Below are 25,073 nucleotides of genomic sequence, written 5' to 3' on the forward strand. Positions count from 1 at the left end.
AACATTTTTGGTTTCCATCTTTCACCCCTTCCCCCTTCTTTCACTTCTTTCCCTCCCTCTCTCCTCTTTCATTCTGTGTATTTTTGGCATCGAAAGACTGGGAGAGAAAGAGAGAGAGATCCATTGCAAAAAAAAAAGAGAGTAAGAGGGAGAAAGAGATAGCTTTGGTGTGAAAGGCATGGTTCTTGTTTTCCTCCTTCCTCCTCCTTGCTGATTGGCCCTTGACGGTGTCACTCTATCTTGGCTCTGCCCACGGAAGGTGGGCTGTGTGCCATTTCGCTGGAGGAGCAGGAGGAGACGGGGCTGGAGCAAGGAGAAGGGGAGCAAGGTGTGGGGCTGATGCTGCTGGCTGAGGGGAATGGGGAGGGCTGGGAGGCTTTGGCTACGGCGGCGCTGATGAGCCCAGCGCCAGGGTTCTGACTCAGATGGAGGAGGGCTGGATGGTTGAGGAAGAGGGAGGAATGGAGGCCCCCTCCTTGACCCCCGGAGGCCCCCAGCAGCACCTTACTGACCCCCTCAAGACTGGAAAGAGGCAGCTGGCCACCACTGGCTGCTAGGGCTGAAGGAGGGGATAAGAGGAGAAGAAGGTTAAAAGAATATTTCACATTTACTTTCATGTTTGTGTTTTGTCATCGACTCACTGAGGGGTCGTTCACACGACAACTGCTTCACCCACAAATGTAAAACGTTTGTTGCAGAATGGCGTTTTCCGGGACTGAAAATGCTCTCGCCCGTACACGGCTGGGGATAAGCTCCAGTAGATCCCGCGACCCGGGAAAATGAATGAATGAATGAATGAATGTTTAGTGTCGATTTGCTGAAGTGCCATCGTCTTCTGTGGTGTTTGAAAAGTTACAGCATAAATCTTATTGCAAATCCAGGGGGATGACAATGATGACTGAAAGCAGAACCTTTTTGAACAGAAATGAGGGTAAATTTCTATTATAGAAATATATAATGGCGTTTTAAATGTTTGTGATTAAAAAGCAGTTTGATATAAAGTGATTCAATTCCTGTTTTCAGTCTAAGAACTCTCTCAGGCTACCTCATTTACTACTTATAAAGTTAATGACTTCCTGCAATGCACAGCCGAGCCACAGGAAGTGCCTGAACCTGCAGCGTAAAGCAGAAATAGGTGGACAGTTACCTTCATTTAGTGAAAACGAGAGTGGCCCGTGTGGGCTCGCCAAAATGCATCATTTCAAACTGAAGAGTTTGTCTTTATACATGAATATTATGTAATAGCTGTTCATAACCAATCATATTGGATCGGATATATCCGGGCAACAAGTGAGATGACGCGACTGGTCTGTTGTTATGGAAACAAGACTGCCGATTGGCTGTGCCTCATGCTGCGTGCCGTTGCAAAGTGCTTTAAGTGGATGCTTTCTAATAATAATTATCATCATGGGAGAACAGAAAAATCTATTTATTCATCAATAAAAATGAACTCCTGCTATTCTTAATGCAATGTCGTCTTGTGGGTGGATTTATTACGATCTGCTGAGAAGACGTTTGATGAGACGCCGTTCGATCGTCTTCCGAGTTGACCGTTGGGAAAGCAGTGAGCTCAAAATGCAGGTCTTGCTGTGTGTTTCTGAGGAACTAAGACTAAAATCGACTATTTCAAGCTGATGATTTGAACCTTTGTACATCGTCGCTGTTGCCAATATTTCACATGGAATGAAATAAAAGCTTCCAAACAAGAAACACGACTAACGACAGCATTCATTTAGGTGAATTTAACTTGACTTGTGATGATGAAATGAAAAGATGAAGGCTGAGGATTAGTGAGCGAGCACACGTGCACACACCAAACCATAGCCCACACGTTAAGGTAGCCACACACACACACACACACACACACACACAGAGAGAGAGAAGGATGGATTAATGGATGATTTGGCAGCGTGTGAGAATCAACTTATTCTTCCTCTCGGCATCTCTTTCTCTCCTCTTCCACCTCATACTGTGGGCGAGCAAAGGCCCACCGCCATCTATTCATCCAAGTCTCCAGCCTGATTCGAGTCACCTACCGTGCCTTTCTTTATTAGTCGCCATACTTTTCTTTTTAATATATTTTCCTCCCCCCCACCTTCTCACCCTCACACCGCACGAGTTGATTAAAAAGAAGCTGCCGTCTAGCATGTAAGGACTGTTTGGGGGTCATTTCTTCTGGACATTTTCTCTCCTGTGCTATTCCTGTATCGTTCTCGAGTGTAGGAAGGTGCGTGAGGAGGGATGCGTCGTGCGCAGTGTGTGGCTGAAAAGCATTTGTGTGTGTGTGAGAGACAAAGGTTTGTGTCGGAGGGAAACCTTTTGCCACTGTGTGAACACAAAGACTCGTGTCGGCGTCTATTTTTCTGTATTATGTGAGCTTTTCTCCGCATTATAGTAATACAAACGCCCGCCTTGTCTTATTAATGTCATTATGTATAACTGGTGCTGGTGCTAAGCTACAACGTTTCTCCCCCTTTTCTCTATAACACACACCTTGGATGGTGGCCAGGGGATTGTTACCGAGGAGGGCTTGGCTCATCCCTGTGTTAACTCCCATCACAGTGTTCCTGTTGTGTCACACACACACACACACACACACACATAGCAACATACATGCGCAAGCATAGACACAAACAGACAGAGGAGAAAAGGTGAGGGGGGGGGGGGGGAAAGAAAAAAGCAGGTTTAGCAGCAAGGATAAGCAGAGGGCAAATCCAGCCCTAAACATGTGAAGAGCAGTCGCTTGCTGACAGGTCGCTGCAAAGGTGCAAACAAGAGGCTAGAAATACATCAGCAAAAATGTCGTCTCATCAACCATGTCAACGATAGAGCTCTGCACGGAAGAAAAGCGTGCAGCAATGTGCATTATGGGTGTCGCTGTCGCATTCACCTCAGGTTTGCAGCAAAGTCGGTGACGTAGTTAGACACGTCACCGTTCTTTTTACCCATACGCCATAAGCTGTGAACACAAGAACCACACACACACGGGGTTAGTGAGCACTGCTGCACCAGGGAAGCAGTGGCACCCAATGACATGTTGGGGATATCAGTGTGTGTGTGTGCGTGTGAGCACAAGCAATCACTGTGTGTGTGTGTGTGTGTGTGTGTATCAACTATTTAACTACAAACTGCAGGTGAACCGAGCGTGGCACAGTGCAATGCTTTTATGTGAGCCTCCATTTACTCAGTAGAAACAGTGATCAATCAATAAATATTCATGTTTCAGATAAATGTGCATTTATTTAGTTACATGGTTTATAGTGATTAGCATCTCCTCCACAGGCCATATTGTGCTCTATGTTTCTACGGTAGCCCAGAATGGCCAAGCACAGCCTTTAGAAAGTACTTTCTTCAGTGCTTTTCACACAGAGATCACGCAATAGATCCACAATCGAGCCATCATGCTGCTCGTGTGCTTATCATCGTGTGGAAGTGAAAGAACTGTGACGTATAACACAAACATTTAGCGATAGACGTCTCTCAGCATTCCCTACCCCGTGTTTAGGTTGAGCGTGCTGTGGCTGGGAGTGGCTGGGCTGGCCGTGCTGCTGGGGGGAGGAGGAGGAGACACCGGGGAAGGTGCGGAGCTGAGAGAGGGATGCGGGGAGGCGAGGCTGGAAGTCAGGGTGCAGGCGGAGGACATGGTGGTCACCGGTGTGCTGCTGAGACTGGTCACTGCCTGCGACAGCTGGCTGGACATCTGGCAGAAGCAACCAGAGACAGAGTCATGTTTCTGAGACAACCAGCAGCCGAGAGAGGTTTAGCATCGTTTCTCATTTCAGGGTGGAGCTTTACCACGTGAGGGCTGTAGCAGGGCGGTTTGTGCGATGCTGGAGCAACGGGGGCCTGGCAGGGCAGGGGTGGGGTGGCACTGCTGGGATTGATGCGCTTCTCTTTCTGCCGGCGGTTGCAGAACCAGACACGGATAACCTCCTTCTCCATGGTGAGCTGCTCCGCGATCAGCAGGATTTCCTCTGAGGTAGGCTTCTGGTTCTGCAGGAGGGAGGGAGGGAGGAGTTCAGGACCTTTCAGCGGCGACGCACTGCAGACTCACGATGCAGACAGACTCCGTACGCATTCTTTACTTGGGTTATAAAATGGAAACTTCCACCGAACAGACAGCAAAAGAAGCCGTGGCGATGGTTTCGGGGCTGATGGCCGTGCCTCCCCTCCCTCAACCCACACACAGAAAGTCTGCAATGGAAGATGACGCTCTTTCACTTAGAGAAATCTATTACTTAAAGACATCCGTCCTTGAATCTGTCCATCTGTCTGAACGAAACAACGTGTCAAAGACATCAACCTTTATTTATTCATTTCTGTTTTTTATTGCTGGCAGTTATATTCTAAAGCACAAAAAAAACGTGTGTGTGTGTGTGTGTGTGTGTGTGTATGTGCGTGTACTTGGGCCCCACCCTTGCTTAAACAAATACACCAACCTGCAACCCTCAGCGACACAAAGACAAACAATAGAGGCTTCGATTATTTACTTCAACTGAATTTTGAATTTGTGGATTAAAATAATGAAGGAACACCAAGACTGTCCTTGATGGAAAATAAATACATAAAAACAAATGTGCACACTAAATTTTTTACGGTATTTTACTATATTTATTTAACAACTCATTATGAGAGACGTATAACCAGATAACCTTCTGCATCAATATTTAGCGAGGATATAGATCTGTAGATTGGTACAGACGGAGAAAATATCAGCTTTTTAATCAATTTATTTTATTGGAAATTGAATAAAAAATACAAAAAGTAAATAATGCATTGCTCTAATCTAGACAATGTTTTAACGACTCCTGGTATCACAAAAGTATTTTCTCAACTATTATACAGAATTGTTTATTTTAATTATTATTTATTTATTTACATCTTGATCTCTCAATCCTATAAAGAACTTCAAGCAGATTGAACTCGGTTCTTAAAATAAAACTCTTTACATAAATAAATAATAAATACCTCTGGCACATGAAATTGATTTGGAAGCTTTTGTGTAATTGGGGGGGGGGGGGGGGGGGGGGGAGGAATGTGGAAAATTGTTAGAGTAAAAAGAAACAAGAATTTCCTTGACCCCGTGATAAACGCGCCGGTGGAAGCCTAACGTCGTTGAAACGTTTCACAATGAGGTTCGTCTCACCGTCATGAATGCGCGTTCCAGGGCCACACGTACATTCGTCTCGATGCTGGTTCTCTTCTTCCTGCGGCGGCCCGGCATCCCGTCGAAGCCCAGAGACGGCGAGGACAGGGAGCTGGGGCTGGGCAGGGTGCTGTCTATGGACATGATCTCTGAGGAACAGAAACAAACTGGACTGACTGTCGTATCCACGGCGGCAAGACAAAGTCCGGTCTCTCTGGATGTCGATGGCAGCTCACCTGCGTCGTTCAGCCACTTCTCCAGCAGTGGCTTCAGCTTGCACATATTCTTAAAGCTCAGGTTCAGGGCTTCGAAGCGGGAGATGGTGGTCTGGCTGAAGTCATTGCCGTACAGCTTCCCCATGGCCAAACCGACATCTCCCTGAGAGAGGGACGAGAAGAAGAGCTGAGGTTACAGACTAGTCCAAACACACAAGCCACTCTCATAGTAGGTATTTCTCCCCACCTGAGTGAAGCCCAGTTTAATGCGTCTCTGTTTGAAAGTGCGGGCAAACTGTTCTAGTTCCTCCAGATCGCTCGGCTCCTCGGGGTGAGAGGTCACTGAAGAAACCGTGGTCATGCCTCCACCGCTGCCCACCTCCACGCTCTTATCTCGCTGCAAGAGCGTGTCAGAGGAGTAAACGTGAGAACGAGGGCGACAATGACAACAACAAAAAATCGTCCTCATCTCTGCAGAGAATAACGGAAGCCTAATAGCCTCCTCACACCTGTGCTTGTAGCCCCATTCTAGTCTGAGCCGACAGCAGGCTCCCTTGGTTTTGCTGAGGTAGCGGAATAAGATTTGGTGTCGATAGGAGTCCTGAGAAAAACATCAGAATATCAAAAAACGATTGCCGCAATTTGTCCGATTTTAGGTTTTGTCTCTTATTCAACTCTGGTTAAAAGAATTGCCCCACCTTGCTGGCCCTGCTGCGCCTGTGGGAGGAGGAACTGGGCAGGAGACGGGAGCGGGTGGCCTGGCACCAACACCAACTGCTGGAGCTGCAGCAACTGTTGGATGTCCTGCTCCACAAACAGAGAAGATGCGGGTCAGACGGAGAACTCTGAAGGCCGTATGAAGAAGATACGGAAAACGCAGTGGGAGGCAAACGTTTGCGGAAAGATTTACGTTTGCATGCCGGCTGGAAACTGTGAGCCGCGAGATACATAATAAACAGGCAAGAAAAATAATTCCACGATTCCGCCCATCAGGAAGTGATGCTGATTTGCACTCGGTACCTGGGCGGTGAGCTGGATCGGCTGGGAGAGAGTGAGCTGAGGTGGGGGGGGTGGGACAGGGACGCTTTGTGGCGTCTGTTGCTGTGTGCTCTGTCCCTGGGACTGCGACTGGGCCTGCTGGCCTGTTTGTCCCGTCTGCTGCTGCTGCTGCTGCTGCTGGGCTTGCTGATTCGCCGCTGCAGCTGCCTGAGCTTGCTGATTGGCTTGGGCGGCTGCGTGGGCGGCGTGAGCAGCATGGGCTGCGCTGGATTGCTGCACAGCTGCAGCCAGGAGCTGCGCCTGAGCCTGCTGCAACAGCAACTGCTGCTGCGCAGGCAACAAAGCTGTCAACTGGCATGAGGAAGAGGAGGAGTGGAGGAAATGGACAGAGGGAGACAACCGAGGAAAGAAAGTGTTCAAAAAAGCAGCAAAGAGAAGCAAGCAAGCGTAAAAAAGCAAAGCGAAAAATGTGCATCTGTGCACAAGCGCAGTAAATCCGTCTTACTCCTGCCAGCTGGGAGCCGGTCAGCATCAGCTGAGTGTGCTGCAAGGCCGTCTGTGAGGTGGGGCCGTGAGAGAGAGGAAGTGCCGGGGACATCTCGCCACACTCCTCCATCTTATTCTGTGAACGATAGAGTGAATACGATAAAGGTAAATGAAGGGGAAGGACAGGACATGCAGCATGCAGGAAACAAAAGAGAGCAAATGTCCAGAACAGAAGACGGGACACTGTCCTTACCTCGAGTTTAAAACTGACCATGACACTTTCTTTACGATTTAATATGACAGCTGATGATTTAAATCTGGTCTGATTGTTTTTCTCGACAGTCAGAGGAATGACAGTCTGACAGTTTCTCGTTGTTGCATAAAGGAATGATTTTTTAGTTTTTCCCAGGGTAAGGCGTGTTTGAACAGGCTCACTGATTTGTATTTCTTCTGCGGAATGCAAATTAGGGTGAGTTTACCTTTCGGTGAGTTGTATCATTATTGATTTATCTCAAATTCAGAATGCACTGTGTGTCCTTTCAGTGGATCCCGTTTACATTCAAAGCCGGACGGCGACGAACACAAAGCCGAGGCCACTATACCGTCAATACGTCCATTGTGTGTTGTTAAAGCGCCAAAGATGAACACAAGCAAAACAAACATAGACTCAGACATGTGCAGACAGCTCGGCGATATGGACACACACACACACACACACACACACACACACACACACACACTCACCTTGGTGCTGCTGAGGGGAAAGGGATTGATTTTCATTGACTGAGCCTTTAAGAGGAAAATAAGATAAAACATGTCAGAAATTACTTCAAAAACTGACATCAAAATGATTTTCTTTTATTCTTTTTATTTTCTTTGCTCCACAAACAGCAGATCCATAAAAATAAAATTCATTTTGACCAATTTTGCCTTGATTTTTTTAATCATCAAACAGTAATGACGGAAACTTTCAGGCACTTGAAATTTTCCAACACAATCATACAAAAAGTTATTCAAGACTTTTTCTCCTCGCTATTTTTCTGACATTATGTGGACAAAGCGATTACATGAGAAACCATCAGCAGGTTAATTGTGAATGAAAAGAATCAGAGACACACATATTTAACTGGAACTTTTTTTTAGGGGGGCGCGTCAGTCATATAGGTGACAACGATGGAAAACAAATGTAAGAACTGCCGGAGTCAGACGTACCTGGTGATTTGATTCAGGTCCATTCCGTTCTGAATCTGTGTAGGAGGAAAAGGAAAATATTAGAACATTGATCACACTATTTACGTACAACAGGCGAGGCGAACCCGTCTTACCTGTGCCCTCCAACGGTGAGTCAGCCCCCGCTTTCTCCACCTCTACTGCCTTTGACATCCTGATGTCTGCAGAAGGAAGACACACACACAGATAAACCTGTCAGCGTGGTTCATTCTTCGATCTGCGTCGGAAGACAAAATGCAGACCGGAACAGAATAATAAAGACATTTCAGAGTCTTGATGACAACGGGGGGGGGGGGGGGGGGGTTGACCTCCGATCGACTGGGGCTGGATGTTTCCAGGTCGCAGGCCAGACCTGCTCGCTGTATACCAAACACAATGCGGCTGATTCGCTCACACGCCGAATCCTGCCCACATTCATTCATACTTTCCAATCAGAGGTTCAGCAGAGGAGTGTGTCGTCCCACGGTGTTTGCGTGTTCTAAATTTAACCCACCGTGTTTACGTGGGCGCCGCGCGACATTAAACCACGTCTCGTGTTGTGTGTCATTCACGACAAGACCAGATCACTTCCTTCTTGGTGCCATTTTTTGTCCCAAAAAGTATGTAACATAAGAAAGGTATTCTTAAGAGAGCTCTGAGAAAAAAGGAATGTATGTGTCTCTAGCTGTGTGTGTGTGTGTGTGTGTGTTTGTGTGTGTGTGTGTGCATGTTTGTGTTTGTTATTAATCGCCACACAAATCTCGCTGCAAATTTTTGATGTGTCTGAAACGACAAACTGTAAGGCCACGGTTTTTTGTGTCCATTTTTCTCTCCTGCTCTTTCTCCCTGACGCACACACACACACACGCACGCACACACACACCTACACACACACTCACACACACACACACACCTACACACACAGGAGCTACTTCCCTTTTGTGAAAACATGCAAATCTCCCCAACGAACAACTAATTATATCTGCCACCTGCATAATAAACTCGGTCTCCCTCCTCTCTTTTTTCTCTCTCTCTCTCGCTCTATTTCACCCCCCCCACCCCCTCCTCTCCCCTCCATCTCTCTTCTCGCCATCCTGTTTGCTCTCATGCTCCCAGCAGTCGCATTTCTTTATCAACCGGACACCTTAAACACAGAAAACACTCTACGATTTGTGTCATGCCCACCGTGAACGAGTCGAGCGTCACTTTCACCATTGGGGGGCAGCAGCGACGCGTGAAGACTATGATACACCTTCATCGCCGACCACCGCAGACCTGATGCCGTGATTCAGTGCAGTCATTTTAAAAGCATTTTACAAACACATTAACACAAATGTTTCCGCCCGTCGTGTGGAAGAACATTGGACTTTGGAGTATTTGAAGAAAGGGGGAAGTGGCTGTCATATAGAAAAGCTGCACAGGATTTCCCTCAAAGAATTCAACTTCTGCAAAAAAAAGCCAAGCTGACCATCGAGCAGTGGACACAGAGGTACAAAGGTCTGGTTAATCTGCTGCTGGAGTCCGTCTGTTTTATTCCAACATGACATACAGCTCCTGTTTTAACTTCGCAAGGACAAACATAAAACTCTACCAGGTTGCTGAAGTGCTCGAAAAAAGAAAAAGCACAGGATCTGCATCAAAATATGACATCTTCCTCTGAAGACACGCACGTTATAATTGTACAAATTCTCAAGGTAAAATACATGCCACTCAGATTACATTGGACTCACAATATGTGCAATACGCAGCCGCCCCCCCCACACACACACAAATCCAGCATATATAATGAGTGGTCATCTCATATAACAGCTGTAATGAGAATTTGCTGCCTCCTATGTGTTGCAGCCGCTCGCAGGACACCCGGCGAAGGTGTGCATTGATTCACGGCTTAAAGCAGTCGGTATCATGGTGGATAATGTGGTCAGTAATACAGTAGTGAGACAGTATATCAAGATGCTACGTCTTTTTCTCGCTTCCCCTCCTGACTTCCCCTTGTACCGGGTTGAACACAGAGTGCTAAACGGCAACACTTAATGTCAGGGAGGCTATTAATATTAGCCTTCCCTCTCTCACTATTTCTACCTCTCTATTTTTTTTTAGATCCCTCTCTTGTACGACACATTGCTGCAAACAAAAACGCACAACTAACTTGACTTTAAATACATTATGGTTATGAATTCTTTTAAATTTGCAATGAATAAACCCGCATCGCTTCACAAAGGCTCCGTGCAGCGTCTCAGCATTTACAGTAGGGTTAAGCAGAGTTTGCAAAGAGCAAGGTGAAATTATTTTTGACTTATGTTTCATCAGACTATTTGATGCCGTCATTAATAAATTATGCAATAGCAGGAAGGAGGAACGACAGAGTCTGTGCTCAGTCTGGACCGTTTCTGTTTTGATCCTCTGGGTATTTTGGCCGAGATGAAACTTCATCCTGAACCACCTCCACCTGCCGCCCCACTTCCTGGGTCAGGACACCAAGGAGGGTGTCTGGATTCTGCTGCCATCACATTTACTAACAACAGATTTAAAAATTCATGAACGCAAAAGAGCCGATGTGGACCTCAAACGTAGGATTGAAGGATGCATTAATGAATGGATGGAAAAATGTGAAATTAAGACCAGAATGAAAATAATTAAGAATTAATTAGCGAGCAAGGAATTTAAGAAAACAAAGAGGACAACAACAAAGTAAGAAGCTGTATGATCAAATTTGATGTAAGAACCTCTAAATCCGTGATAATCCATTATAATCTGAGCTGTTGGTGTCACAGCAGAAATATTAATTATAAACTCAGACACTAAATGGGAGCTCCCAAAAAATGTATGAATGTAAGAAAATGTCGCTAAAGGAAAGTTTTTTCATTGATAAGAAACTTTCTGACGGTTTAAATTGTTGTAGATGAATAGTATTTAGTATTTATTCACTTATTGTATTAATGCACAGAAATAAATTAATAGAATGTAAATCTAAAGAGGCGATGAGACGATGTTAACATCTGGGGAAAAAGCCTCATTTATATCCTTTGTAATATGCGTGGTCTTGTATTTACTCTCAAAAAAAGATTTAAGTAAGGAAAAGTAATTATCACATATTTTTGTGAAGTTAATTTGCATCATTGATCCAAATGTTTACTCTAATAAGGGTCCTTTTTTTATTATTCATGTTTGTTGCAGGCTGGTGCTGACAGTCTGTCCCTGGGTCCAAGCGGCTGACTGAAGGTCACAGCAAAGATGTCAGGTGAATCACTCAGTCGTCAAACGGCTTTCTGAAAATCTTTCAAACACATCAAAGACCTAGAAATATGAGCTGATTGGCATTTAGAAATAAATTTCTGGTAGTGGGCGAGTCAGCGCACCGCTTGTGTGTGAGTCTGTCTGCTATTTCTCCTGGCCTGAGATCATATGATAAAGATCAAGCAACCTGTTGTGCTGTGTTTTCATATCATATTTCAAATTCTGAGATTTACAACGATTTTAGGCATTTCTTGATTTTCTTTTTAGTCTTTTTTAATTGACAAAAACAAATCTGAAAAGCAGCTGTTTAATAGCAACCATAAACATGGACCTAGAGAGGTGTCTGACCTTTCCCGCTGGCTGAGAGGCATCCACCCATCCCTCCATCTTCCCTCCATCCATCCACATCTTTGTCTTCTTTCCCCCCTTCACTCTTTGAAGTTCTCTAATTAGCTGAGGCCGTTCGACTCAGTGACATTAATCAACAGTGTGGACACTCTCTCTCTCTCCCTCTCACTCACTCCCTCTCTCTCTCTCTCTCTCACACACACACACACACACACACACACACACAAAGCCTGAATTGATCTGGGTAAACAGTCACTCACCTGGGAACCACATACTTGAGAAGTCCTTTGCTGCTATTGCTGCTGTCTTGGTCATTTTTGCGTCTGTCTCAGAGAGTGCGTGTCTGCACTATGTTAAAAAGCTCTCCCACTCCTCTCTCTCTCTCTCTCGCTCGCTCTCCCTCCCTCTCTTACTCCTTCTCACTCTCTCCGTCTCATACATGACAGTCCACACCCCCCAGGCCCCACCTCCTCCCCACATCCTGCAACGCAACAGGAAGCAAGCCTCAAAAGAGTAGGAACTCTGCACCGAGGGGAGAAACACAAGACCAAACAGAAAGGGGGACACGCGAGAGGTTAGAGAGTGGGAGAGCGAGGGAGCGAAAGAAAGAGGAGGCACAAGAGATAAACAGTGTGACAGAGAGGGGGGTGATGGCTGCCGACGGAAAGTGATGGCGCGACTGGAAAGAGGCAGTCACACACACACACACACACACACACACACACAGAGACAAGACAAAAACAGCAAGCTTGACTTTCTCATAGGAACGTATACAAAAATAAATGCAAGACCGATAGTTTCTAAAATGATCTGGACATCTTCCGAACTTCATCATCTGTCTTTCCCTTAACTCTGATCAATCAGTAAAAGCTACGTGGTCTGTTTGACCCCCCCATAGAGCCATGACCATCTCGCCCCCCACTCATATCTCCAGTCTGTGTCTGACGCCAGGGTCCTCCTTAGCGTGGGCGCATCGGTGGGTAAAGGCGGTCTGCCGAGGGAGGTCGGTATACGAACAAGAGAAGATGTGAGACACTCTCAGATATTTGTTTACCAGCCACAGCTCCACTCTCAAACCCGAGCGGAAGGAACAGCTCAGTCACGGCACCTCTGACCAACCCCACACTCTGGGCTGCGTGCAGCAGATGCATGTGTGGCATAGAAGGGCAGCAATGCAACTAGTTTATTACAGGTGATGCCCATTAGAAATACTATTTGCTAAATAGGTGAATATCTTATGTCTGGGGATGAAGAACCACCTATTTCAGCACAAATCCTGCTTCTAGTTTGGGAGAGTTGATACACTACCCAACCTGACCACAAGGTGGGAGTGTTGCTTCTCTAATCCTGCCTTCGGTCCGACTTCACCCATTCAAAAGCAGATTCCGGGTTTAACCTTATAAATACTTTATGTGGTCATTTTAAACAGCAAAATGCGCTGCTGGAAAGATGCTTACTCAAATATATAAAGCGCTGCACTTGAGTCTCTTAAACAGAGACACCTTTAATCAGGCTGTCCTCAATTTAATACCAAATAAAGATGTGTGTGTGTGTGTGTGCCAGGCCTGTCCGGAGACAGTGACAGACTGCATGTTGGAGAGGGGGCGTGTCTCTAGTTCAAAGGTCACCAGGGCAGCCTGACTTTGGCCGTGACCTCTGTTCAAACTTTAATCTTCTAACACAACTACAATGGCCTTTTTGTGTATTGTACAGTTCATGGTCATGGGGGAGGGTGTGTGTGTGTATGTGTGTGTGTGTGTGTGGGGGGGGGGGGGGGGGGGGGTTCAATGAGGTTAACATAATACAAAACAGTCTAATTACAAACCTGAAAGGCAGACAATAAACTAATAAATAAGCGTTAATATTATTAGGGAACAATACAGTTTCGTTTTCTTCACCACTCTTTTTTAACCAAAGATAATAAACACCACAGCACGCACACACAGACACACACAATCTGATAGTAGGACCCCATGGACTAGGATGGGGGAGGCTTAGGCCTCTGGAGTGCCATCAATCACTCCACCCTCAGAGAAGAGGGAGCGGCAGGGAGGGAGGATGGGGGGATAGTAAGAGACAGAAAATAGTAAAAGAATAAAGGTTGGCCATAACAGAAGGGGACGAGTGGCAGGGATGAAGGTGAGAGATTGAGAGACGGGGGGGGGAAGAGGGGATGTTGGCCTGGGGTGAGACAGGTGGGAGGAGACTGTGTGTATAATGGGTCATTGCAGGGGCAATTCAGAGGTCTTAAAACCAGTTCAGCATCCCTCAATGGCCCGGCCCTCCTATATCAAGTGCAGCCTCCAGCCTGGAGCACACACCGGCTCTAATTTCTATAATCCATCATATTCCTCTTCTTATGGAGGAGACAAAGCAAAGCTCAGGGATGTACCCACAAAGTCCGACCCACAGTCCAGCAGTACGAGTCTATTGTGCAAGGTGGGAGATTTAAAATGCAGTTTAGTGTGTCTGTCTGTGTGTGTGTGTGTGGCCTCATGAGGAGTTGCAGGATTACAAACAGTGGGTCTGGCAGAGTGGTGACTACAGAGGTGGAGCTTTCGGTATGAGAAGCAGCAGGGGTTAAAACACACTCACGTTGTTGGCTAGCATCTCACACACGCACACACACACACACAACACCTATTTCTCCCCTGTCTTCTCTGGATCGCCCCTCCATCCTCTGCTCACACTCCGTTCCCCTCCCTGTATCCTCTCAGCAGCCCAGAGGGAGCGAGGTTTGTCTAGACAGCTACCGCTCTGTCCCACGGCATGAAGCCCGTTCTTCGCCTGCTTCTAGCCCGCTCATCATCCCCTCGCTTCTTTTGCACGACCTCAGCCTGTGTTTTTTTTCTCTCGCTCTCTTCAATTTAAACTTTCTCCTCTCCTCCTCCGTCTCTCTTTCATTCTCAGACCTGCTGGTCAGCAGCAGCTGTGACATCACTGGCCACTGTTCTCCTCTCGGATTGGACACTTGGCCACGTTGCCAGGCAACAGCAGCGAAAGGTCTTGATGTGAGCGCGTGTGTGTGTGTGTGTTTGTGTGTGTTTATGTCTGTTTATAGCTACGTGAGTGAAAGGTGTGTGAGCGATTTTCCTCGCCTTGCATGAAGAATGATCAGAACAGATCGACTTCTCAGATCAAAGCACGCAGATGATTGGGCTCCCTCGCCACTCTCACTCCTCCACCACAGAAGAAGTGTGCAGATTGTGTTAATGAAGAAGTAACATGCTACCAATGCTCGTCAGTGTGTGTCTTCATGTTAGATATGCGTGTGTGTGTGTGTGTGTAAGCCCCCGGGAGCCTGTGGTTATTGTATCTGACACAGCGGCTCTTTCTCGCGCCTCATATTTCTGGGCCGATCGATTCCTCTGACTCCCGACAAGACAATAATCGCACCTCCCTCTCTCACTCCATCACTACCATTATTACTGGCCTCCCCAGGGAACGAACGGGGTGGAGGCAGAGAGAGAGAGAGAGAGAGAGGGATGAGGAAGGAAAGAAGAATGGAGGAAGGCAGGATGAGGAGGAAGAGAGGGACACAGAGTTGACAAAATGAACCCACGATGATGAAAAGGGAAAAAGGGACAGTTCTGACAACGAGACATCGGCGGGATGGACGGGAAAGAAGTAGAGAGTGAGGAAGTTGAGATGGAGGGATGATGACCGAGGGAGAAAAGAGATAGGGATGTGGCATCCACATGCGGTGATAGATGGGGAGAACGGCCGAGCGAGAGGAAAGGAAGGATGCTGGGGCGGAAGGAAAAACGATCACAACAAGAGAAGAGAAGGACACAAGCGAAGGAGAGCGGAGAGACAATAACGGAGAGAATTAGTGGAGGAGAGATGAAGGATTTTTTCTAATAAAGGAGAGAATGAGAGACAGGGACCGGTGTGGGAGGCAGAGGAGGATGGAGGGGTGGGGGTTAGAATGAGAGAAAGAGGGAGAGACAGAGAAATAAATAGGAGGACACACAAACACTCACGTACGGAGCGACGGCTAAAGCGTTGGAGGTCAGCGCTGAGAAATATTATTACATGGACACGCGTACAATAGATGATTGGCAGGCTGACGGCCGGACCGCCATTCAGCGGAAGAGAACGAAGACAAGGACACACACACACACACACACGCACACACACACATGCACAGAATCACAAACACACAGATGTTGTCGTCTTTCTTTTGTCTCTTCCGTCTCGCTGCTCAGCTTCCAGATTACAGTTACTGTAATTGGCTCTGGATTCGAGGTATTGCTGTTTGACCCCCTGACCTCTCCCACTCCTTCCTCTGTGTCACTCGCTCCCTTCACCCTTTCGCATACATTTGGCCTCTTCCTCCACCTAAACCTCCTCTCAAACTGTATCGCTGCATCCATCTTTGGGGGAAATACCCCCCCCCCCCCCTTGTCCCTCCTGCCTTTGCTCTACCTTATCCCTAATCTCCATCCTCCACACTCTCACTCACTTCATCCCCAGATATAAGTATCCTTCCTTCCTATTTTCCATCCATTCTCCTCCCCGAGCAACACCATTTTTTTGTACTTTTCCTCCCTTATCTCCACCTTTCTACCTTTCTCTCTGATAGTTTGGGAAACAGGGGATCTACGGAATTCTTTATTCATGCTGGATTTATTATGGACAGAGAGCTCTTCAGCCATACAGTGAGAGGTGATATTATGCATTTGGGGAAAGCGGTGACTGAGCGATAGATAGGAAAAAAATGGAGGTAGGAAAAGGGGGTGATAGAAGTGGTGGTGATGGTGTGTTGGGGGGGGGGGGGTGCAAGGAGGAGGGGGGTTAGGAAATTGGTCTGGCTAGCGGAACAGCTTTTCACCTCCCTCCCTCTATCTCTCCCTCTCCTTCTCTCTCTCCATTCTGCTTTGTATTCTGCAGAGATGACAGGGGGAAAGCTTTATTGCTCAGAGTTTGTATCGATCGGGGCCCCTCCAAGGGGGGAGGCCGGGGGACGCGCTGAGCAGGCCCTTTCTCAACGACCATGGCTCCGACTACCACCCCCCTCCAGTCCTCCCCTCCTCTCTTGCTCACCCCTCCTCCTGTTTCTACTCCTCCAAACCCTCCTCTTGCTCGCTGGCTCTCTCTGAAATTCAAATTCAAGGCCCTTATTCTCAAAGGTTAGGAGCGGGAGAGCCCGAGAAAGCAAAGGAGATTGAATGAAAGAGATGGAGGCGTTTGGCTTCTTCCCCTGATTCAGACCCTGAATGGATCTGATAAGCGGAGCCCACAAACAAGGGAAGAAATGGAGGAATACAGAACAGTAAAAAAAAAATGGCCGAGGGAAATATATCGGCCTCCGACCTCGTCTTTTCTTCCTCGTCTTTCCATTTCCTCGCCGTACTCACTACTTGTCCACGGTCTTGCCTCCCTCCCCGCCGTACCTCCTCATTTTTCTGAGGAGAGAATGATTTTGTTGACAGGTGAAGAATGAGCCGAGTCCAAACATGCATAAACTGCACTGCTTCTGTCCTCGTTGTTGGGACACTCAGCGAGCCGGGATCCACGAGGGACCCTGAGAGTCCACGCATTCTCTGCTTGACTATTTCAACGTGTAAAATGAAGCACACAAGCAAGAAAAAAAAGAAAAGACAAATCACACGTCACACCGGCTCCAAACAAAGGGCCGCGAAAAATGAGTGAGTTAAAATAACGACTCGCTCCTGGAGGCTTCTTTAATCAGCTCTTCTGTTTGACAGGCATTAAATAAAAGAGGGGCAAGACCTAACGTCAAAGCCATGTCCAACTGACCAAACACGTCACACACACGCACGCACGCACGCACGCACACACACACACACACACACACAGACCTATTTATCCGTTAATGTCATGCACCGTGCCGCAGTGAGGCTGGGTAGAAGAACAGATTGTCCGTCATGGGGTTATAGAGTTCAAGTCCATGACTAGAGGGCTAGAGGAAGGTTAGGGGATTGTAGGTTCGACTCCCAGGGGGCGAGGAGGATCCCTGCTGTCCCACCCCAACCTCCCCAAGGATAAACGAACCCCCCTGTTTCACCTCCTTCCACCATTTTTGTTGCCCTTTGTTGCCCTCATCACACACATGTAAATCCGAGCCTATCCTAACGACCAGCTCTGCCGTCCTCAGATGTGCAACACGCACACGCATTCAGGCCCGCGCACAAACACACCTCTGCATCCAGTAATACATACGAATCACCGACGCATCCATAGCACCGTTGTAAATCAAATAGAAATGATTTGCTCTGGCTATCGTTTGTTTTCCCATATTACACTTACAGCAGATCATTTCTCGATCGACCAACATCCCGACTGAAACGGCTCCTCCCCTCCTCCCCAACTCTTGTGGTGAAGACCAAACAGAGCCTCTCTCAGCTATCGGCTGCAGCAGATGTGAGTGGAGATGAGATATTTGTGTAAACATTGGACACACAATACTGTATTGCCATTGATATTGCTTGTGTGGTTTATGTGCAGCTCCAGATTGTGTTCAGTGACAGAGTGCACATCAGAGACGTCTGCTGTAAGCTACAAGTCGGATTCATAGAAGGATAAGCAATGTAATCGTGTGTGTGTGTACACAATGGCGCACACAAACACACAAAGAGAAAGAGAGAGAGAGAGAGAGAGGGAGAGAAAGAGGGAAATAACCTGCAGGCCCGTAACACCCGCGTTGTCTAGATGTGCAGATGCATTATTAAACACTCAGGATTTTATATGCAGTGAGAATATGAATGAGTCTGTGAACTGCTTTCACTTATTTGCTCCATTCTTTCTTTTTTCTTGAAGCTATTTGACTTATGAATATTTGCTTAATACATTCAACTCAATATTGCCTGTTTCATAATTCTGGCCCTGCAACTATTTGTTTTGCTCTGCATATAAAACAGTTCAGTCTGTCCATGCATGATGGAAAGACTGAAAAGAAAAGGAAAAAAAATATGTTTTTCCTTTTCTTTTGTGTCAAACGGTTGTTTTTGGAGTTTTCCTCACCTGGACCCGAGGATATAATCTACCAAACCTGCTAATGACCATGTTCTGAAAACGTACACGGCATAAAGGTCGAATATCTGTGTTAAATTATGGAGAGCAAAAGCAAAATGTTGTCTGAAAATTAAAAAGTAACTAGAAAGGCACAGAGAGCGCAGACCTCTGCCAAGCAGCTCATTCCCCTCCTAATACACCGTCCACATGGTGATCTGGATCATCATCAAAAGGTTCTACATTGTTCTTTACACAACAACCATGAAAAGTAAAAGTGAATCGGCGTTGCTGTGTGTTTGTAACTGCTTTTTGAATCCATAAATGGGTTATCCAATGTTAAAATTAAATATTTCTTCCTGGATTTCTTTCTGGATCATCACCCAAATTTAATCAGCTCTTCCTGGTAAGATTCCCAACGTTTCCTGAAGTCTTCATCAAGAGCTTTTTGAGTTATCTTGCTAACAGTCAGACAGACAAACCAACGGCTGCGAAAACACAGGTGGAGGTAAAAAGTACTTCGGTACGCCAGTGAGGATGACGAGGGATCACAGGATGGAGATGACGTCACCCTCCTGACAATCACAGAACGCTGCGTAAACCCACAGGGGAGAGGTTGAATGGCAACTAAACGACGACTGTGTGTGTTTACATCTGGAAGGTGGGCAGGCCGGGCCCCGACTCTCACGGTAATCGATGAACGAGGGAGGAAAGCGAGGTGAGAGGGTGAGGCGGAGATGTGTGTGGGGAAGGGCGGGTGGGAGAAAATCGGTAAAGAAAGCAGGTTATCTCCTGTCATTAAGGGAGGGGGAATCCCTGTCTACGGGTGGGGGGGGGGGGGGGGGGGGGGGGAGACAGAGGTTCATTGATAAAAGAGAGAGGGAGGGAGGGAGGGGAAAGAATGGGAGACGATGTTTGGCATCAAGAGAGAGCAGACAATTATCTGTATTGATTAGAGCGGCCCAGCACTGTGAAGACTGAGAAAACTATGACTGGATCAATAGAACAAGAGAGAGAGAGCGAGAGAGAGAGAGGAAAGATAGACCAATAGACACAAATGACAGAGACAAAAGATACAGGTAATAACTAACATAAAGAAGTTTAAAAAAGTCAAGAGCTGAGGTGGGGGGGGGGGGGGGGGGGGTTGAAACATTACATCGGTGATGCCATTACTCTTTATCATTGATTTGTCAGCACAACCACAGAGTTCTTTCAACAAGCCCCCCCCACTCACACACACACAGATCAGCAGAGGGAGGGGCATTTACTGATCAGCTACCTGATCGGAGACTATTGATGCACACAAAGCTGGCAACCCAGGCAAAGTTCACACCACAAAAAGGTAGAAATCACTGGTGGCGAGGAAGAACCGGTAACCAGGTCTGACCCGGTTCAGCGTTTAATAGTCCTGAGATGTTTCTGAAGCCTGTATGCAGATATAAGAGAGATTACTTAACAAAATACAACTTTAAGGGTTTATTAAGTAGACAAGACAAAACTTGAATGGAGCTCAATATAAGAGGAAATCTCTGAAATGATGACAATCTGTTCGTGATTTTAGGCCCTCTGTACGTACATATTTTATGATTTATGATATTTTTAATGCTTTTATTTGATTGGGATTTGTTGCACTCATTCGTGTTTTTCTCTCCTTCTTACCGTAGTTGTATTGCGTGTTCTGTCGTGTACATTGTGGTCATGGAGAGACCGTTTGTTTTGTGCGCTGTGATTTATTATTATACTCATGTCAACCTTGCACAGCATGCTTTGGAAATACCAGACTTGATAGTATCAATGAAGCTTATATAAATTATCAGGAGGTGCAGAGAGGAAGAGGAGGAGAAAGAAAGGATTACAGATGAGTGATATTCTGAAGACGGAGTCCAGCTAGGCCTTGTTGTGGGGTCTCTTTTGGTCCGGGGTAAAAACCAAAATGGTGGAATGAATGGCTGGAAAAAAAGGGACATGGAGGGGGGGGTGATGACCTGTGCCGAGTAAAGACACACACACACAAAGCAAAGGACCTCTTCTGTTAATCAACATTACTAGACAACTGAATTCCATCTCCTCCTCTCGGATATTGTCTGACATTGAAGAGGAATTCAAAAGGTTTAAAAAAGGTTTAGAGGAAAGCAAACAAATAGTTGAAAAAGCATAAACTCTGAAGGGGGGGGCGCTTGATATTGAGGAAACCTTTGGTAAGGCCAGAAAATGTCAGGTTTGACAAATGACCTTTTAAGCATGGAGCAGATGTAGAGAGTTGTGGACAGAGAGCAGCTCAACTGTCTGTCTCTTAACAGCCAGTGGAAAGATGAGCGTCACTGTTCCATAAAATAAAAACACAAATCAGAAACTAACTGAACAAAAATCTGTTGTTTTCCAGCTGAAAGAAGATGGGAAAGTTGTTTGGGACGTGTGGAAAAAGCCACTAAGGTTGGAATTAAAAGGGAGGGGGGGGGGGGGGAATCATTTGATACGGGATGAGAGTAAAACAAAAAGAGAAGGAAGCAAAGACAGAGACAGACAGGAAGGGGGAAAGGGAAGCAGATTTCAGGTGTGGAGTTATGCATGTGTGACATCACTGTTTGCCCTTCAGCGAGGGTGAGGGTGAGGGTGAGAGAAACAAGATGGTGGGAGAAAACGCAGCGTGTGTGTCACCCTGTAACAAGCCAGCGTTTACCGTCCTCATTCAGCAAACCCTCATAAAGGTTGGAGCTGAAGCCTGCATTGTCCTCCTCCTCCTCCTCCTCCTCCCATACTGTGACCTCTATCCATTCCAGTCATTTAGGAGAGGCGAGATTTAGTGCGGCGCCGATGGTGAACGCCACATGATGAAGAGGCGGCGGCGACCTCGGGTCTCCAGTTTAACTCGTGGAACACTACTGATGTAAAAACATGTTGATGGACAAAAAAAGAGGCTGGTATTTTGAATTATCGGTTGCTTGTGTCTGCGGGTGCTCGGAGGTCATCCCGGCCACCAAGCCGAGAAGCTCGGGTATAAGTGGATTGAGAAATTGGCGTTAGCACACAATACCCCTTGGAGTGTTTGAAGTATATCAGAGTAATGAACACACACACACGCAAACAAACGCCTGCAGGTCTGAACCGCCGTGGCATTGTGACTTCGGTAAACTCTCCGTATCCCTGCAGACGACGCAGAGTCCACACTCAAACACAAACACACGGACGCTGAATGGAATGCGCTCCGCCCGGCCTTGGCCTCGAGTAAACAAGTCGGCTCTCAACTTGCCCGATCAGAATTACTGCATAATAAAGAAATACATAAATTCAGCCGCACAAAACAAAAAATATTTTTATTGTCGGTGTTGTAGAGTTTATGCACATAATAAACACCTGCAGCACTCTTAATATTACATGCAGATGAAAGGCTTATATTTGGCATGCAGTATAGATCTGGTAGGGATGCATATGCTGTGATCAATATCTGTTGCTGAATAAAACATCGCTGTTGGCTTTTGACAGGCTGATTTGAAATGGAGATGCTACGTGAAGAGCGCTTCGGCGAGATGGGGCCCTGAACCCTCCGCATGCCAGCAGTTCACATTTAGACGCTCTCACCTGCGCTCTGCATAATGCATGAGCGGCCGGAATACATATCACCGGTTCACACACAGACACCACCGTGCACAGTAATGCAGAGATGCACAATCACACGCCCAAATGACGGGTGGATGTGCATGATGAGATAGCCACAGTCCACCACAGTCAAACCGGGAACACAAAGCGGAGAGGATGCACGGGGTGAACGGGATACAGAGCAGGTCAAAGACGGAGAAATACCAGAAAATCCCCAAAAGCAAACTTTTCTGGCATCTCAAAGGCACATTCGCGCAGCATAAATGATCTCTCTTCTGTTTACTGACAGGATTCTGCCAGCGAAAAGCGACACAGCAATTCACAGAAGCTTTTGATTGCTGCGAAACGTGGCGGCTGCAAAAGCAGAAAGAAAAAAAAAAAGAGAAAACCCGGAGAAAACTCAATGTTTTTCGTCTTTGATCAAATGGTGAGACAAACAGGCAGCGCTTAATCAAAACGCTGGTAAGCCATCACAAACTTATTGGCTTTCAGCAGCAGGAAACAGGGTCAGGGTTGCTGAACGACAGTGTGAACTGGTCTGTGTGTGTGTGTGTGTGTGTGCTGTTTGTTCGTGGGAGGCTGTGTCGTGTGTGTGTGTGTGTGTGTGTGTGTGTGTGTGTGCTGTTTGTTTGTGAGAGGCTGTGTCAGTGCCGCTTCTGGCTGCCAATTAACACACAGTTTTTGAAAGGTAGCGGAAGCTGAAGCGAGGAACCAGCACTGAAAAGTTAGAAAAGTGAAGACATTTAGACAGTAGACAGTAAGAAGAGGAAATATTAGGATTTAAATAATGCAACATTTTAATATTATTATGATGAGAAAGAATAAATTGGTATTTAGTATTTGGTATTTTAGCACACAGTTAACTTACACAGTGCGTCTATCTCTCGGCCACCGCTGCTCTTTAACCTTGGCCTCTGGTGCTTCTGCCTATCGCTATAAAGTCACCCCTCCTCCTCTTTGCCTCTCTCTCCTCCTCCTCTCTATCTGTCCCTCTGGCCCCACTGTTGTCCACTGTTCCACTCATTCATAGTAAACACTATTGATTTTCAGCAGGAAAAAAAAAAAAGAAAAGTCCATGAATTTTAATGGCCCTATCTGTCCCCTTCTCCATCTCTTCCTACCCCCCCCCCCCCCCCTGCCTATCCCTTCCCTTCACCCCACCTCCACCCCTTCTTTCCTGAGGGGAGGATAAAGAGATGGGGATTGTGTGTATATGTGTGTGTGCGGCGTAAGAGTGTAAGGTGGTGGTATATGGGGAGGGGGTTGCATTTCTCATTTCCCAGCTGTGCCTCTCTCACACAACTGCCCCCCCCCCCCCCTCTTGTCCTCACCCCCTACACCTCTCATTCTCTCCATCCTTTGCTTCTCTCCTTCGCCGTCCTCGTCGTCATCCCTCTGTCGCTCGCATCTTCTCTTCACACTGAAGCCAAAGACGGTTTCACGTGCACAAATAGCACACACACACACACCATTTGACACACACAACCGGGGCTGTAGCGTTCAGCAGGCACTTAAACAATCACATGAACACACACCACAAGCGATAAAACTGCCCCCATGTCAAGGCCATGGACAGGCAAGACAAACATATACATATAAATGTGCTGATTTACACACACACACACACACACACGCACGCACGCACGCACGCACACGCACACACACACCCACACCGACACTAGGCATTCAGTGCGACATTTCAGCAGCACACGACCCAACTACTTAAATATCCTCCCATCTCACCCGCTTCCCTTTTATGTCATGAGATTTCCTGATCCATCCTGTTTCCACCTCTCATTGCATTCATCCATGTACCCCCCCCCCCTCCCCCCGCTTCTTTCTTTTATCTACCTCCATCTCCAGGCCTCTCTCCCTCCCTCTCTCTCCCTCCTCTGCTCTGTGTATTGATTTTGCTATAAGCGTCGGCCCGTTTGCGACAGGTTAGCACAGACAGACAAAGGGAGACTTCATCAACCAACATTAAACACGGTAGCCACGTCCTCAATATTCACTCCATCACACAGCAGGAACATGGAGGGAGTATTGACGAATGGCGAGGAGACTTGAAGGGAAAAGAGGGCGTTGGGTATTTCCAGGATTGCCTTTTTTCTTGTCTTTAGTTTGCAGGACGAGCACAGAAATATTTTACACTGGGAAATGCGTGCTTGCAGACATGAACAGACTAAATGTGATGAAGCCCATCCTACTTCTCTCCTCTTTGTTGCATTTGTAGTTTGTTTTTTTACACAAGACTTTTTCATTGAATCGTGGCACATCTGTAGGTTTCAGGGAATTTCTGTCTACGAGTTCAAATTAGTATCTTGGCTGGTTCTAAGGAAGGAATTTTCTTCTGCTAACCCTCATTATAACCGAAGGTTTATGGAATTTGCTGGGCTTTTCAAAACAGTCTGACTTAATGCGCGTCTGCGTGTGTGTGTGTGTGTGGATGCATGTGCACGCACGCGTGCGTGGATCTATCTGTGTGTGTGTGCACAGACAATTTTCATCTCCACTTAATCTCCCGCTCCTAATTCAGAGTGTACATTGAGCCGCCTAATAGGATGTGACTGCAGCGCCTGCTGCAGCACTAGCTAGCTAGCCGCTAATGAGCGGGCCGCCACAGCCGGAGAATCAAAGCGCTTCATCAGCACTCCTAATTACTGTAAACCTCGTTAGCTGGCTGGAGACGCAGCATCTGCTCTCGCTAACAACGTGCATCCAGATATAACGCGGACCTGGACCTTGCTGATTTCATTGTTCTGGCCCGTGTTGCAATTGTAATCGGAATGTTTGCTGCCGTTCAGATTGCAATGAAAGGTCCAAGGTCAACGCTATTCACGTTGCATCATCAATGCAGGTTG

The 25,073-nt window shown here is 46.8% G+C and overlaps 1 protein-coding gene across 1 annotated transcript in view; it reads right to left on the reverse strand.

Annotated features, from left to right (window-relative positions):
- Positions 1-230: 230 nt before the first annotated feature.
- pou2f2b (POU class 2 homeobox 2b) overlaps positions 231-25,073 on the reverse strand; it is a 31,799-nt gene continuing 6,956 nt past the window's right edge. Inside the window, exons 2-16 of the mRNA XM_068758685.1 lie at positions 8,172-8,237; positions 8,059-8,093; positions 7,573-7,635; positions 6,866-6,982; positions 6,382-6,711; positions 6,060-6,165; positions 5,871-5,962; positions 5,609-5,758; positions 5,383-5,524; positions 5,147-5,295; positions 3,796-3,993; positions 3,495-3,700; positions 2,891-2,959; positions 2,494-2,567; positions 231-559 (exon numbers count right to left, since the gene is read on the reverse strand). Of these exons, the coding sequence (XP_068614786.1) occupies positions 231-559; positions 2,494-2,567; positions 2,891-2,959; positions 3,495-3,700; positions 3,796-3,993; positions 5,147-5,295; positions 5,383-5,524; positions 5,609-5,758; positions 5,871-5,962; positions 6,060-6,165; positions 6,382-6,711; positions 6,866-6,982; positions 7,573-7,635; positions 8,059-8,093; positions 8,172-8,237 (2,126 nt within the window). The remainder of the gene's footprint in view (positions 560-2,493; positions 2,568-2,890; positions 2,960-3,494; positions 3,701-3,795; positions 3,994-5,146; positions 5,296-5,382; positions 5,525-5,608; positions 5,759-5,870; positions 5,963-6,059; positions 6,166-6,381; positions 6,712-6,865; positions 6,983-7,572; positions 7,636-8,058; positions 8,094-8,171; positions 8,238-25,073) is intronic.

This window comes from Brachionichthys hirsutus, chromosome 3 (genome assembly GCF_040956055.1).
Source record: "Brachionichthys hirsutus isolate HB-005 chromosome 3, CSIRO-AGI_Bhir_v1, whole genome shotgun sequence".
Lineage (NCBI taxonomy): Eukaryota > Metazoa > Chordata > Actinopteri > Lophiiformes > Brachionichthyidae > Brachionichthys > Brachionichthys hirsutus.